The sequence below is a fragment of the Pseudochaenichthys georgianus genome, chromosome 15 (assembly GCF_902827115.2).
Source record: "Pseudochaenichthys georgianus chromosome 15, fPseGeo1.2, whole genome shotgun sequence".
Taxonomy (NCBI): Eukaryota; Metazoa; Chordata; class Actinopteri; order Perciformes; family Channichthyidae; genus Pseudochaenichthys; species Pseudochaenichthys georgianus.
The window spans coordinates 10,118,469-10,136,474 of NC_047517.1; the positions used below are offsets into that span (position 1 = coordinate 10,118,469).

The 18,006-nt window shown below is 40.6% G+C and overlaps 1 protein-coding gene across 1 annotated transcript in view; it reads right to left on the minus strand.

The window, feature by feature from the left end:
* slc24a3 (solute carrier family 24 member 3) overlaps positions 1 to 15,604 on the minus strand; it is a 149,758-nt gene extending 134,154 nt beyond the window's left edge. Inside the window, exon 1 of the mRNA XM_034100770.2 lies at positions 15,285 to 15,604. Within this exon, the coding sequence (XP_033956661.1) occupies positions 15,285 to 15,465 (181 nt within the window). The 5' untranslated portion in view covers positions 15,466 to 15,604. The remainder of the gene's footprint in view (positions 1 to 15,284) is intronic.
* Positions 15,605 to 18,006: the final 2,402 nt, after the last annotated feature.

The window sequence follows — 18,006 nt, forward strand, 5'->3', positions numbered from 1 at the left end:
TGCAGGTGTAAGACCATTGTGTTTGTATTGTGTTATAGGTATGCATAGTTTTCTATGCATGTTGAGGGTTTTGCTCTCTCGACCTCTCCACCCTGTGGCTGTGCCTACCTGCTCGCTCAAGTTGTCACAGCGTTACAAATGTGCCACAAAACCAACAAATCGGAGAACTCGAGAAGGTCAATTCTGATTGGCTGGTCGTCTCCAATCATATCTTCTATCTGAGATGAGAGAGGGATTTTCGGTTGCCATCAGGCTGTTGACGTTCGTATTACACATCCATCATTGACATTTACAGGACATGACAGACTCGAATGAAGAGAATAGTACGCCAGTGTCAGGTGAGTTATTAATTTCTAGTTTGTTGATATCACTTTATTGTTTGCAATGCCTGAGTTTGCTAGCCGGCAACATAGCTATAGGGGTAGTTTAAGCAAACCGCTAACAACCCGTAGCCTACATGTACATGAACCCTTCTGAGGTATTGATTACTTGCTGTAAGCATTAGAGGTGGCAGAATGACAAAACATGTTTCTCTCTCTATCACAATTTTGGGTTGACCAGAACCTGGACCAATTTCTGTTTCCTGTTCTACAATGGGCATAGAGCTTGCATTAATTTTCAACCAGACAACTAAACAGATTAGGCTAGGATACCGGATACAGTTAGCAACACACGTTAACCATGAACAGCCTATTAATCCGTTCTCCTAATGTTATTTCATCCAACGTTGTGGAATTAGAGAAAAGGGGCTTCTTAACGGGCTTTTATCCGGGGTGGAGGGAGTTAAATATTAATTAAATATAACATTGGGGCGTGTGATTGTAGTGGGTGGAATGAGGATATCCATTTTGGAGTTCAAGCTAGTATAATATAGTTAACGTTACACAATAATATTATTTTTGATTAAACAGACATTAAGCTTCCCAATGGTGTGGTCTTCGTTTTGTGAAAAATATGATTACCTCACATGTGTTGTTGCTGTTGTTGTCTTTTGTGATAGTTAAATTGCTCCTGCTGACTTGAGCCAGCCATTCTTTCCTCCTCTCTGTGTCAGTGGGGAAACTTTACATTCATACTCCTTTCTCTGAGCGATTGGAGCATCCCCAGGCAGCACATCCAACCATGGGGGAGACTATATGCCAGGACAACACAGAGGAAAAGGCACAGACAAACTGCATGCATGCTATTTAATGTTTATTGAATTCCATTTATTTACATGGATATTCCTAAAACAACACATGTAACATCATCATCATGCCGCTGCTGCTGCTGCTGCTAGTCCTTTGACTCATTGTGCTGTCAGTTGACAATCATTGATAGGCACCTGTCGGTCTCCTGTCCTTTCTGAAAGTCATAAAGATTACATTAGTAATTTAGATTACTTTTGTCCTCAATTACCAGGGGTAATATATATATATATATATATATATAGATATATATATAGTTAATTTTCAGTTGTATTACTTTATGATTTAGCCACTACAACAAGGGTGTATATACTCTTGTCCATCATTAGTCAAAAATGTACAATATAATTCTCAGCATTCTAATCCAGAGAGAGAATGTAGGTGCTCAGCAACACAAAGCCATCTATCAGAGGTTGGACTCGCTTTCACAAAGCGCACTTCTATAATGAAGTGCTGCATGACCATCGGTTGTAGAGAGCAGGCAGAATGAGAAAAGAGAGGAGAATGAAGCATAAGTAATACAAAGCAAACGAGGGAAGAAGAGAGGGAGAGAAATCCATATATTGTAGTCCCTGATGAACACCAGTGAGCCATTTGCACCTCATTTTCTAACTGTTTCATTTATCACACACACACACACACATACTTGCTTTGTGTCATGGAGCTGTTCATTTCACAGCAGTGAAAAGAACAATGGTGTCTATATTTTTATTTCAAGTGAGAAATGTTAACGCTCTTTAAAGGCTATGTTTGTTTGTGGTAACCTTGATGTGAAACTATAACATTCTGCGCAGGTGAAGGTCACTTCCTCCATGCTCCATGCTCACAGCAAAGTGGAGAAAATAATCTGTGTATACCTGAAATGTGTGACTATTTGTACATTTACACACACAATTTAAATTATAATCACACAGGTGCATTATGTCTCAAGTACATATAAAATGATTTGATTGATTGATAGCTCAAGGTGTTATAGGATAAAGCTCCACTGGTCAATTTCATGTTTTGTTCTACGACTTAAAATGTCAGTAAAATACCCCACTGGTGAATGTCGGAAGATTTGTCTTTGTCTTAAAAAAGTGGTTGCTAACAAGGGCCTAATTGAAACAATAAAACATCATCACACCGAACATTAGCCGACTTTAGCTAAGTGACTGTTACATGAAGTAATGCGACCACAATGTAGTTCCTTCATAGCTTGAAGTTATTTCCGACCTAGATCTGAAGCTGAACCCTCCGCTCTGGGAACAAGCCACAGTAGTCAAATCTAACAATTGAGCTATATGGCGAACCGTTGTAACCTTTTTACATCAGGCGATTGCATTTACACTTTAAAAATCATAAAACCATGAATGTGTGTTGCCTTATTTTATATATATTTTGAAATCCAGTCGAAATTATCCCATTGATTTTAGTCAAAGGAGCTCTTGCCATGCTAACTTCCAGCTGGGCCAGAAGCATACCTCGTATAGCGGCACCTCTAAAAAGGGAACATAATCTGCTAGAGGGGGATATACCTAAGTGCCATTGAAATGAAGGGGAGAAGACTGGATGAGAGCAGAGTAGAGAGTAGACGGAGGAGGGAGAAATGGATGCATGGCAATAGGTGAGAGATTGTTTGTGTCACACTGGGGGAATGTGGCTCTCTCTTCACACAGGATGACCCAGATCCAGCTGAATTAGACACAGTCCTGTTTCTGAAAGTTCAGTGTGCATTAGTGTTTGTGTCTTTGTTGATGCCAGCTTAGGTATGAGAGTAGAAGAATAGAGAAAGCAAAGAGGGACTTGGTGTAACAACAGATATTTCTTTGGTTTGAGTGTCATACAAGCCCAAAAAACAGCTAATATAATCAATATAATAAAGGTGCTACATATAGCTTTTCTAACCCTAACCCTACATCATAAGCACATTGATTGTGACTTTAATGGAGCTTGGTATCTAAAACCAAAGTGTTTGGTATCTGTACTGGATTGTGGACACTGCTTTATACTGGGCATGGAACTATACGTTTGTGACATGCAACATCGAACAATTTATTTCCATTATGTATTAATGACGTTTTGTGTATTATAATACTGTTAAGGACTATTTGAACACAGAGAAAGAGGGAAATGCAACTTCTCTAAATCTAAATGCCTGTGCTACTGCTAACGTAACCACATATTGTCATTTACATATTTAAAAAGTTGCTAGAGTACTGCTTATCTTTCTTACAGTGCAGACGCTTTTCTACTTGCTCTTGCCTCTGCTTACTTTTTATGCTGATTTTCCTATTCTTATTCTCTGAAAACTTCGAGCAGCGGCTCCTGGACATTAACTTATCACTGGGACAGTTCATCTTCGTAATTAGACGGAGAGTTTCAGCCATATTTCAACATTTTTACGACGACCTCAGTCTTACAGTAGCGTGGCCTAGCAACAGCTAAAGCCTGGTAGGCTATTGCATGCTATTTAGCTTAAGCTAGTTGGTAGCAAAATGCCTCCGTTCTCTACAGATGACTTCCACAAACTTCTACAGAAGATGGCTGTGTTGGAAATGAAAATGCAACGGTTGGAAGTTAACGTGGAAGTGAATGGACTATGTCGTGGGAATGACACCACTTTACCAGTGTTGCAAAATAATGAAAAAGGGTATGCTAACTCACAGCTAGTTAGCAGCTACAAGGATTCCAAGGAACAGGAGGGCTGTGTACCGGGTAATAAATCTACAAGTGGTAGTCCTCCCTGGAACTCTCTGGGTGCAAAGCCTAAGAGTAAATCATTTTCATGGGATTTGGGAGGACGGATAACAGGCAGAGCCCAGCGCTCAGAAATCTGTGATGCGACCAGCTGGCCTGCATTGTTATCACCCAGGAAGAGCGCCTCTTCAACCCCTAAACAGCCGTGGACAGCTCTGCTAAAGGGAGAATTACAAACAATCCTCCTAAACCACCAAGTGTGCCAATCCAGAACAGATACGCTCCGCTGACCGAGAGCCAGAGATCTCTTTCTGATGACCTGGATAACCCGTCCTCTTCACACAGCAGGGTAAGGACCAATATAGCTACTCAGAAAGTAAAAGGCTAGAGGGAAAGCTAACGACTGGGCCTGAAACTCTGATTGTGGGTGACTCTGCTGTAAGAGATGTAAAAGGTCTGTGTAATAAGAACAACACCAAAGTACTCTGTTTTCCAAAGGATGTGGTCTCTGACTTGGCTGAGAAGATCCTGCATATTGGGGCTGAACATCCGACTGTGAAGAATGTGGTACTACACATTGGAACAAATGATGTTGTGAAACAACAGTCACTTACGTATATTCTGGTGTCTGTTGTTATTTAAACATTCCCTGATAAACGTTATTCAGCGTCAATAAATGAGTGCTAATCCTATTGTGCTCAGTGTACAACATCACATGTCATTTCACCTTCGATTCACCGTTTGAAAACGTAGCATTTCGCCACATGCTAATGCTAACCGGAAGTGAATAATTTTCAGAATAAAAGTATTAAGTTAATAGTGTGAACTTCCGGTTTTTTCAGAATAAAACTGATTTAAATTAAATAGTGTATTTAATTCAAAATTACGCCATATCAACATTGATTTTAATTTCTAACAGTATGTATGTACATCACTATGTATGTAGTATGTACTGTATAATGTACACATGTAGAGTTGTAGAAAATACATGGTGTACAGACAGTACAGTACACTCTGACTGTACAGTCACTACAGTTTAGCCTATACTGTATAGTAGGTGTGTAACAGTGTAATGCGTATAGTCTACTCTCCACTCTACCTTTCAGCAACGTTTTAGGGATTTAGGCTCAGTCAGCTCAGGGACTGTTTGGTTACTTTAGTTTGGTAAATGAAATAAATGTTTGAACTTTGTAGTAGTTCACTGTAGTTGCTGTCATAAGTCATTTGTAGACTAAGTGGCAAAAAGTGTTTTTTTTACATTTGTACTTTGTAGAGAAATGTGGACACAAGTTAGATGGGAGCACAATAAACCTGACGAGTTTGAATTTGAGTTGATTATTGTTAATTTCCAATTGATAATTAGCTCACAATAAGTTCACTTTAGTTACTCACACAACTTGACACAAGACATGGGTTCAGGTCCGGACTTATAAGTCCGGACCTGAACCTGAACCTCTGGACTTGAGTCCGGACCTGAACCTGAATGTGAGTCCAGGTACGCAGCACTAATCATGTATGTGTTGCTTTCTTTGGGCTTGTTTTCATAGACCTGGTTGCTTATTTCTCTGAAATCTGGCAACAGAGTGGGCGCAGTGTCTAATAGTAGCAGTAAGCTAACGAGAGGCTACGTTCAGCTGGTGACTCGGGAGTCGGGACAGAGAAAATGTCAGGAGTTTGGAAGTATTATAAAATTGAAAGCGAAGGCAGTGTAACAGCCAGATGCAATGTTTGCAAGGCAGAGGTTCCGCGTGGTGGAAAGAACAGAGCTACGTTCAACACGACCAATCTAATACGCTACCTGAGAAACAAACACCAACAACAACACGATGAGTACACAGCGGCCACTCAGGTAACGGCACTGAAACAACCGACACTTTCAGAGACTTTTAAAAGGAAAGAGAAACTGCCCCAGAACAGTGAAAAGGCCAACACAATAACAGCCAAGATAGCTGAATTCATCGCGTTGGATGACCAGCCGTTATCTGTTACCTTTTTTTTCTCTTAATGCATTGCATAAAGATCGGATCGGGAAAAATCGGTATCGGCAGATTGTCAAAATCAAATGATCGGAATCGGATCGGGAGCAAAAAAAGGTGATCGGGACATCCCTAGTTGGCACCGATTCCTTCCTGGAGTTCAAAGACCAAACTAAGGCGATACGCAGGGTTGGCACCATGTCCTTTACCCCCGCTCCTCAACGACGGCCACCAAAATCACCGCGGAGATGCGCACCATCTCCTCCGTCGTCATCACCGCGCCTACGTCAACCACCTCCCCACCCTGGCAGCATGTCCTCTACCCCCGCACCATCTCCCCCGTCTCCATCACCGTGCCTACGTCAACCACCTCCCCTCCCTTCAAGAAAGCATCTGCAGTCTCCGAAGCCTGATAAGAATGTGTGTGTACAAAACACAACAAACTCTTACTGATATGTGTGGGGTCCAGGCCCAAGGGCGTATGGCACTCTCAACTCTTTCCAGGACATGTCGGGGCCCTGCCTGCCAGTAGCTTTGCCGATATCTGTGTTGATAGGTAATAGATTAAGAGTGGTGAATCATCTTAGAAACAGGAAGCGCCCAAACGTTTGTGAGTTTATCTAATTTAGCAGTGATTCCATGTCAGCCACAGCTTGTTACAAAAAACATGACTGATAGTGTGTTTAACAAACTTAAACTAGCTTTATTAAATGTCAGGTCTTTGGCAGGAAAAACATTTTTAATCAATGATTTTATCACTGAGCACAATCTCGATTTTATGTTTTTAACAGAAACTTGGATTGAACAAAATAACAGTGCTGTTCTTATCGAATCAACCCCTCCCAACTTTAGTTTTATGAGTCAGGAAAGAATGCATAAGAAAGGGGGTGGAGTTGCTATTCTGTTCAATGATTCCCTTCAATGCAGGAAGACATCGTATGGATAATATGTGGCCCTTCAGCTGAAATGCTCCTCTCGAGCTCTGTTCCTAAATATCTATAGACCACCCAAATACTGTGCAAGCTTTTTTGATGACTTTACTGAACTGCTGTCTATAGTGTGTATTGACTTTGACCGTCTAGTCATTGTTGGTGATGTTAACATCCATGTTGACAACCCCCAGGACAGAGGGGCTAAAGAACTGTTTTGTGTTCTTGATAGCTATGGACTGACTCAGCATGTGACGGAGCCCACGCACAATAAGGGGCACACTCTGGACTTAATTATCTCAAAGGGTCTGAATATCTCTAAGGTTGTGGTGACTGATGTTGCACTGTCTGACCATTCCTGTGTTTTCTTTGAGAGCTCTATTTCTGTTCACACAAATGTTCAAAAAGAGGTAACCACTAAGCGATATTTAACTGAAAAATACTAGGGAAATGTTTACTCAGAATTGTAATGAGCTAGTAGATCATTTTAATTCAAAAATGTAAAATGTTATAGATGCCATTGCTCCAATTAAGGTAAAGGAAGTGACTGGGAAGAAAGTATCTCCATGGAGAAAGGCCATGACCGTGAAAACAGAAAAAAGAGAATGTCGAAAAGCTGAACGCAGGTGGCGAAAAACAAATCTCCAGGTTCACTTTGACATTTATAAAGAGAGACTTGGCCTTTATAATTTGGAATTGAAAAACGCACGACAATCGTTCTTCTCTGACATCATTACCAAAAACAAAAACAACGCACGTGCCTTGTTTGCTACCGTCGACAGACTAACTAACCCCCCAGTGTCAGTAGCCTCTGAATTTCTATCCACCAGGGCGTGCAATGATTTTGCCTCCTTTTTCACTGACAAAATTCAGAAAATCAGACAAGCAGTCAGTGCCTCTGCATCAGGAACAGCAAATGTGTTGTCTCTGTGTCCACTTAACATCAATTCAGACATCATGACACAATTCCATCAGATTAATGATAAAAACCTAGAGGACATTATACAACTTCTGAAATCCTCCTCCTGCTGCCTTGATATTATTCCAACAGGATGTTTTGCCTTGCATGGCCTCAGATCTACTTCAAATAGTAAACACATCTCTTCACTCAGGTATTTTTCCACAGGCCCTGAAAACTGCAGTCATTAAACCGCTCTTAAAAAAGAATAATCTAGATGCTTCAGTAATGAACAATTACAGGCCCATATCAAACCTCCCATTTCTAGGTAAAATCATTGAAAAAGTTGTTTTTCAACAGTTGAGTAATTTCTTGCATTTAAATAACTGGTTCGATGTGTTCCAGTCAGGCTTTCGTCCAAACCACAGCACTGAGACTGCTCTTGTAAAGGTCTTTAATGACATCCACTTAAACACAGACAGTGGCAGAACTTCAGTGTTAGTATTATTAGATATCAGTGTTGCGTTTGACACTGTTGACCACAGCATATTACTAGACCGACTGGAAAACTGGGTGGGACTTTCGGAAACAGTTCTAAATTGGTTTGAATCCTACTTAAAGGACATAAATAACTTTGTTTCTATAGGTAAATACACATCTGAGTTGACAAATATGACATGTGGGGTTCCTCAAGGCTCCATCTTGGGGCCTCTTCTCTTTAACATCTAAATGCTACCACTGGCTCAGATAATGAAGAACAACAAAATAAGTTACCATAGCTATGCAGATGACACACAAATGTACGTAACAATATTACTAGGAGACTATGCTCCAATTCAAACACTGAGTAAGTTCATTGAACAAATCAATGACTGGATGTGTCAGAACTTTCTCCAATTAAACAAAGATAAAACTGAGGTAATGGTTTTTGGAGCCAAGTCAGAACGTATAAAAGTTAGCGCTGAGCTTCAGTGTGCAATGTTCAAAACAACAGATAAAGCCAGAAATCTAGGTGTAGTCATGGACTCTGACCTGAGTTTCAACAGTCACATTAAAACAGTTACTAAATCAGCCTACTATCACCTAAAGAATATATCTAGGATTAAAAGACTAATGTTACAGCAGGATTTGGAAACACTTGTCCATGCCTTTATCTTCAGTAGACTCGACTACTGCAATGGTGTCTTCACAGGTCTCACTAAAAAATCTATTAGAAAGCTGCAGCTGATTCAGAACGCCGCTGCTCGAGTCCTCACTAACACTAAGAAAGTGGATCAAATCACTCCAGTTCTGAAGTCTTTACACTGGCTTCCTGTGTGTCAAAGAATAGATTTCAAAATATTGCTGCTGGTTTATAAAGCACTGAATGGTTTAGGCCCAAAATACATTACTGACCTCCTGCTAAATTATGAACCATCCAGATCTCTCAGGTCTTCAGGGACTGGTCAGCTTTCTGTCCCCAGAGTCAGAACTAAACATGGTAAAGCAGTGTTCAGTTATTATGCTCCAAATATCTGGAACAAACTCCCAGAAACCTGCAGGTCCACTGCAACTCTTACTACTTTTAAATCCAGGCTGAAGACTTTTCTTTTTGTCGCTGCTTTTAATTGAACTATTCATATCTTAAACTGCACTGTAACTTTTATCCATGTATTTTTTCTTTTAATGTTTATTTTATTAGCTTTTCTTTTTTAATGCTTAATGTCTTTCATTTTTTGTAAAGCACTTTGAATTGCCTTGTGTTGAAAAGTGCTATATAAATAAACTTGCCTTGCCTTGCCTTGCTGATTTCACTATCAAGTGTAGTTGGTCACACTTCACGTTAACATCCTCAATTGTTAGGACACACCCTTGAGACCTACAGTATAGCTTACTCATCAATCATACTGTACATGCTTCTTTTAGTAAGTATTATGTTTGCTGATATTAAAAACAAATGTATTTGGTTGAACATTTATGCCACTTTTCACAATCAGCCATCTCATCTGGCACACATTTAATTCAAGTTAACTTAAATAATGAATAATCCATTCCATCACACATTATAATGTACCACTGAGGGAGGAGCATTAGTGATTAGTCCATTGGTGGCTGATGTTAGAATCTGCCCACTGGCAACATTTACTGACGAATATTTTTCCATTGGATTTTGGAATGTTGCAGAAAATGTTTTTGGCAAACATGTTCACGATATTTCCGTGTTTTGTTCAGCAGGATAAAGTCCACATACTAACCCCAATTTTAGCATTTTTAAAGCATTAATATAATAAATATAACTAAATATCTAACGTTAGGCTATAAACGAGCTATATTAAGGACAAATGACTTCACGTCAACACCGCTAACGGCCCGTCCACACAGCGGCGTGCGTTGACGCTTGCCGGCGGGCGTGTCTGAAACTCGACCAACAACCAATCACATGAATCTCCCGCCCCTGACACACAAGCAGCGGTTTGATTGGCTAGAGCTTGTACTGGCATATGATTCGATTGGCTGACGCCTCGCCGAGGCGTCAAAAGTTGAACATTGCTCAACTTTTGCAGCGAGCCACGCCAGCTACGCTCCACGTCGCTTCCCACGATGCATTTCGGCTAAAAGTGACGTCACCCCATTCAAAGTGAATGGGGAAGCGTCAACGCACGCCGCTGTGTGGATGGGCCGTAAGCTAAAGGCGACTAATGTTTTTTAGGTCCTAAACTAAAATGCCAAGACCTCTAAAATTAGTGTTGACCACAGACTCTATTTCAGACATCTAACCAAAAACTCATTCAAAATCCATTGAGTTCAAGACTTGAGAACAGGGAGTGCTACAATGCTAACTAATTTCCGGGTTTTATTATGTCTTAAAAAAAGGGGAAGTCATTCCTAGATAACTCTAGTGGTCATATTACTTGACATCTCTCGATCCTCTCTCCTGTTTTTTTCTGACTCATTTCCACCTGCCATTCCCACTTCATTGATCTCAACATGGACATTTCTTCTCTTCTTATTTCTGACCGATCTCACCATCTTCATCGTACTTTACTCCTCCGTCCTGTCTTCTCCCTCAGCATCTCAGCTCCTCCCAATCACTGCCAATGTCCTAGCTTGCTCCCACTTTTCCTCTTCACATCACCACACCCCATCCACGCTTTCCCCCACTCTTGTCTCTTTTCCTTTTTGTCTAATTTGGCTCCGAGTCCCGAGGCTTCGTCAGTGCAAAGTGCTCCTTCTGTGCTCGGCCGCTCTATCCCCCCCTCCCACTCTGTGCTCTAGCGTGCAAGGAAAAGGGGACCCACCAAGCTTTATATTATGTAATGAGATCATCTGGAGACTAATGCTGTATACCAGATATACCAAACAGCCATTAGTGGCTTCTCTATAGTATGACCATGTGTCTGGCTGGTACATACATCTTTTAGATTTCTCACAGATGGATGATGGAGGGACTTTGGCTTGAGTAGCAAGGGTCACTGATATTAAAACCTCCAGATGATAGCAACATGTGTTTGCTCATATGGGTAATCCTCCTTCCTTTAGTGCTTTTGTCCTGGGTTTAGCTTTTACCTTGTGTTTTTCCAGGAGGTGAGAGGTAGATGAATGCATGAGCTTAGAGCAGGGCTCTCCAACACGTTGATCGCGAGCTACCGGTAGCTCACGGGCAGCTTTTCGGTAGCTCGCCGCTCGATTATCGATTATAGCGTAGGTTGCTTCTTGATTTTTCGGCCGCGGCTGGACAATAACGTTTTTTTATTTTAGAATTTTTTCTGTCACGAATATAAAATTGGTCCGTGACGCAGTGATCAAGGAACAGACGTGACAGCGGCACAGCGACACCACACACAGACCAGTCTGCTTTCTCCAGCAACACCAGTCCAGAACCAACAGCAGAATGACCCGCTCTGAATCAGGCCCTGTCGCTGCGGCTCAGAGACACACAGGGAGGGATTTGTGTTTTTTGAAAAACACTCGTTATTGTCATGTTTTTGGTGGATTTTATCAAGTCTTGGATTGCAGAGTATGAATATCCTCTTACTATTTTCAGTTGATAAACTTGTGTAATTTTGTGAAGGCAGGAGGAAAGCTTCCGCGATCACCGTCTCCTCTCCGTTCCTCCAAACCCCGCCCCCTCCCTGAAAATAATGAGTGACAGGCTGATAGTGACCCGATAGAAACTTTATTATTCACTTATCGCTGATTGAGATATGATGAAGCTAACTTAGTCTCATACATTCATGGGATTAATGTAACAGTAAGACAGAGAATAAGTGAGCACCCACATGCACTATTTTTTTTTTTATACTCCTGTTGTCTGCTGTGTTCAGACTCAAGTCATGTTAGTGATGCCACATTCAGGACATTCAGTGTCCTTTTTTTTAACAGAAGGCCATTGCTAGAAGCTGCAGCTAGACTGCAGAAGTATTCGTTTTTTGTTGTTGAGGATGGAACAATTCCACACACAGATATAGGGAGACTAGACCTATACAGATTTATTATGGTTTATAATTTAATGTCAAATGTCTGGTAAAGAAGAAGAAGGCTGAACTGTTCAGTGTCAATCCTGTGGAGATGGAGGTGGAGGTTATAAATCTCCAAAATCATGTTCAGCTTAAGTCTCAGCAAAACTCTCAACATTTCTGGAGCCTTGTAGACCCAGAAAACTATAAGAACATTCACCAAGCAGCACTGAACATGTCTGCTTTATTTGGTTCTGTTCTACAGACCTTTGTGAAGCAGCTTTTTCTGGCATGAATGTCATGAAATCTAAATACAGAACAAGACTGACTGATGAACATTTAAATGACTCTATTAGAGTGAACCTAAGTGGGTCCAGCATACACCTCTATGTAATAATAAAGTATATCAAAATCAAAAAATCTAAAATCAAAAATGGTGGACTCCATGCAGTGCCATTCATCTTGATAACTGTAAAAAAGAGTGAATGCACTTATTTGACCATAAGTGCATACAATGCTTGTAAGGTGGTGATTAAGGACATTTATGTGAATTTTCAGTGAAGTACTTACTATGTGGGCCATAATAATATGTGAGAAATGTTCGTTTTCTTGGACCTTGATGTGAAGTTAAGATGTTTGATAAGCTTTAGGTATTGCAATTTCACACGTGTACAAAAGTATAGCTTAATTCAACTGATGAGTGCTATGTGAATACATGTAAGCGATGTGATGCAAGTAGCTCTTGGCCACTTTCATTTTTTCAAAGTAGCTCTCAGATGAAGAAAGGTTGGAGACCCCTGGCTTAGAGGGATGGTGGTGAAATACGGACAGATGGAGGACAGGGTGGAGAGTTGGGTGCACATCCACGTGTTTGTGCACAGAGCTGTGGGGGGAAAGCGAAGCTATGAGGATCACACACACACACCTTAGAAAGAGTGGTTGTTTGTGTGTCCAAGACCTTGAAAACCTTAGTGCGGCCGTAGGGCAACTCAACATGAGAAGAGGTCCTGGTCAATCAGCAACTCGGAACACGTTTATCAGGCAAGGTCATCGTTGACGTTAAAGTGTTCTGACATTCAGTTTGGCGCTGAAATGATTTGTCAATTTTCTGGCTGAGGCAGTATCGGCTTTTACTTAGAGGAATGTTATCAATCATAATTTAATCAAAAAGGGAAAACCTTGACTGAAACTAGATTATATTTGGGGTTGCAATCTATAAACATCAAGTTTGAAATAAAATGTTCAAAAATCATTTTGCAAACCCGGAACATTTTATATCAAGGTTCTCTTACTCGCATTTTTTAACATCCCTAGTTCTCATGAGGGTATCACAATAAATCTAAATATGAGCAAAATCGCAATACAAAGTAGTCAAAAATAATCGCAATAAGTTATTTTTAACAAATTGTGCAGCACTGGTTTCATGCTGAGATGACTTAAAGTTAACTTAAATTGAATCTGCTTGAAAAAAAGTTCAATAAGTGAAGTCAACTAAATATAATGAAATAATGGAAGAATGACAATTGTTTTTCATTGCAATCTTTCAAATGTTTGCACCCTGCTGTGCTGACTCCTTTTATACCATGAACTTTTCTAAATCATAGACGTCAATCAAGAGGATGATTCATGCCCTAGCTGAGAACATGTAATACGGTGCCCAAAAATCCTTATGGTCAGCAGCACATTATCAAGAAAAGTCAGTCAGTGAGCAATCAACAGTAACATTAGCACTAACAGTAGAACATCCTAACATATATGCTATCCCTCTGGTACTACAAGAGGTTATCAACAATGTGTTTTGAAAGGTGGACAAGAAGACCCTGGTCCTTAATATGATTCGATACAGCTATAATAATTGTTTCATTCACATCCTGATGACATCACTGGTTATTTTTAGTAACACCCAGCAGCTGACAAAGACACTAAATTAGTGGTGCATACTATTTTACACTACTTACATGTTATAACTGACTAGGGCTGCATGATTTGGGAAAAATAACCAATTGTGATTATTTTGACTGATAGTACAAATGTGATGTGAATATTAGATTAGAGGGAATTACCATTTTTGAAATATAACTGCCATTATCATTAAAAAAATATAATAATGATAATGGTGTGGGTCTGTAACAAAACAATGATTTTTTTATTAAGTTTAGAATACTGTTTAGGCCACACATTCTTTGCAGAAACAAAACATTTAATATAGAATATTATCAATAATGTTTGCCTTCAACCCATATTGCACTTTCTGGGAATTGGATGTTGCCCTAGTCCGTAGTTTTTTTGATTACATTTTGATTAATTGTGCAGCCCTATAACTGACACCTCCATTATGATAAAATGAATACTGATAACCCAGTGGATATGAAGATCCCAGCTAGAGGTGATAAACTGTTCGAATGATAATTCCAGTTAAGAATATTGCCCTCAAGCTTGACATTGAGTCAATGTCACCAGTGTCCTCAGAATAAGCTGCCGGCGTACCTACAACACATTCATATCCAGCCCATCAGCTGCCTCTGCTTACTGTAGCTGTGGATTTCTGTTAAGTAATTCACAGAGCAGCAGAGTCAACACTACCATTTCCAGGGGATTATTAGTTACAGATGTTGAGCTGCAAGAAGAAGGGATGTTGTCGTTTCGTTCTGTACAGTGGTTGTAAATGTTTGCAGTGATACCCATAAAGCTGTGTACCCTAACAAAACATCTGATACAGGCCTATCTATACTAATCCTATTGGGGTCTTTATTTTCTTAATGCATGTGAGCCATTGCAATTATAAGTTTATAGGTTGTACTATATTTGGTACCCAATTGCATTTGTTTATTTGTGTGCCCGTGTTCACAAATCCACATGTTACAGCCTACAACCATTCCTTGATTTAAAAAAAGTCAGATATATTTTACATTAGTTATATTGAAACCTTGTCTGTAGGCCTATATTTTATATTTTGGCATAGGCTATTAATGTGTTGTTGTAGAAATGTTCAATGTCACAAAAAGCACAAAAGATTATCAGAAAATGCTTAAATATAACCATGACAGTATGTTTCGTTTGCCCCCAAACTGCCTGTTGTTCCTGCTTGCCAAAACTTCGAATAAACGCTGTCCTCTTAACAAAATAAACATTAATTTTAATTGACAATAGGAGACAAGGAAGTCTAAACTGCCTCTTACCTGCTTTCTGAGCCACAGACGTGAGCCCTACAACAAGCCCGAGCATTACCCCGGCAAAGCACATCTGGATGGCGAACAACTCCTTTCGCTTTCTCCGCCTGGCTTTGCTTTTCCGTCGGTTCAGCATCCCTCCTCCTCCGGCGGCCGTCTCCGGCATCCCTTCAACCACCACGCGGGCCATGTCGCTCTTCTTTCGGCGAGCGTTCCGGCGGAACCCCCGGTGGTGGTGCAAAGGTACGAGAAACTGAAGCGAGAGGAAGAGACACAGTGAGGTGCTGTATGGGCACTGAAGTTCCTCGACGAGGGAAGATATGACTGGCTTGTCGATGGATTTGTAAAGTTTAACAGTGTGCATAAGCTAAAACGTCCGGTGTCATATTTCAAAATAAAACTCCAGCCAGCAAAACGTGACCAGCTACAGCAAACATGGTTGCTAGATAGAAAGTTATTTATGTCGAAGGTATTTGTTTGACCAAGGTACTTTACCGTCTATAGGCCTACATAGTTTCATTAAATGGCTGTATAGACAATGGAAGCCATATGCTTTTATTTAGAATTTCCGATTTTTAGCTAACTGTGAGTCGTTTGACGCAGCTTGAAGTGGTTGAGCATAACTGCCTCGCCACTGTGCTTCCACCGTGTTTGGTGGCAGAGGGGCGGGCTCCCTGGCCAAAGCAATTCACTAGGAGTGTGGTTCTCTGAGGTGATGTTCTTGAAGAAGCGCTGGAGTTCCGTGTCATGTTCATCTGAAGCGGCATGTGCTGCTGCTGAGCTGGAAATGTGACAGAGAGACTGACAAGGGAGGGGCGTGTACAAAACCAATCCTTCCTGTATCAGTGAAGCAGCATTGAAAAACATTTAAAGGTGACCTATCATGCTATATTTGAACAATATATTGTAGGGCCATACCTATATAAAGTATATAAATATGTGTTGTTTTTTTTTAAAACACCGAACAGATCCTGCATTTTAGCCATGCCAAGATGCCTCATTTCGCTCTATATGCTCTTTCCAGCGCTGTTTTTGCAGGGGGCTGATTCTGTGAGCTGCAGCTGTCCACGCCCCCCTGCAGGAGAGGGGAGCGTGCTTTGACATCAGCTGCTGGGCTGCAGCGCGGAGAAGAGGGGGACAAAAAGAGATCTCCGTCCTCCGTGTTTTATTCTTATAGAAGTAAGAAGAGAAGTAACGGGGCAGAAACCCTCCTTTTTACGCAGCGGTCCAGACATAGACATCATACGGTGACACATATTCAGTTGCCAGTTACTTTGGCATTAGGGCAGGGATATCTAGATACTTTCCAAGGTTTGACACATAGACTGTATATATAAATGGACGTAGGGTCCGTGACATCACCCATAGGATTCTGCAGAGTTGCAGAGAAGCCCTTAGTAGGCGGAGTCGGCCACTAACGGCTCGACAGTGATGTCAGAGTTCAACTCCCACCTGTTCCAGCCTGCTCCAAATAAGGGCAAAGAGGCGGAGCCGAGGCGGGACCTGCTGCCACCAAGCTGGAAGTTCCAGAGCTAGCTGAAGCTACCAAGCTAAGCTAACATGCTCCCCATCTGCACACTGCCGTCACATTTTACGTTTCTAAGGTAAGCGGACATGAAACTATTCAGCAAAACTATAAATAATAATCTAAGTTATTGAGTTTTTAGCATAATACTTCAGAATCTTAAAACCCCTTAACGTTTGTATGCAATTGTGCTAAATTCAACACTGGAATCAAGCAAATATGAATGTTTGCATGACATTAGTTATTTGTATTTTGATATCACTTAACTATACGTTTAATACATTTAAGTCAAGCTAAGGTACATGTGATGGTAACTAGTTAGTGCTCTTACCTGTGAGGCCTCCTCCAAACAGCATAATAACCAGACTGTATCATTAAAACTAAGTACCAGTTCTAGATCCTTGACTTTAGACAAACAATTCAAAAGACAACATGTATTTAAAGACCAATCTTTATTTGAATGTGCCTCTTAACCTGAGATATTAGTTATACAGTAATAGTATTGACAATCTAAAAAAACTGAGCAACTCAACAGTCAACTTTATATTTCTTATTGCCCATGCATTTATTATTTTCATTTTTCCCCTCTCGTATACAGTGTGGACGGATTGAGACAGCGTGGTGTCCAGAGAGCTGCAGATACTTCAGGGAGAAACCTCCGTGTGATGGACGTCCTGTCTATTGGTTTGGAGAGGACTGAGGGTCTTTCCTCTGCGAGGAGGACCAGGCCTGATGGAGGAGCCCATGCTGGGCAAAGCTGATACCAACTGCACAGGCCTAGTCTGTCACTTTATTTGACTAAATGTGTTTATTTATACATTTAATAGGTGTACACCTTCTGTCCATATGTGCTTTTTATTTAAAACATGTTTGATTAAAGGGATAGTGGAAATTGAACCCCAAATAGTTTCGTTTTAACTTATATACAAGCATAATTACGTACCAAAACAATCACACCTGATTAAAAAAATATAATAATTGCCTTACGCATGTTAGAAGCACTTTATTGCAGCTTCCCCGAACTTTTTTAGAAACGAAATGATCGAGTCAGCCAAACCGGAAGTGAGGAAAACTCAGGAAGACGAAACAATAACAAACCATGGCGTCTATGCAGAATGAACGTGGAAGGGCAAATATACCAGACAAAGAAGAAGGATTGTACGAGGTATCCAGTGATGATAGCGAGTCAGAAACATCCTCTCGGCT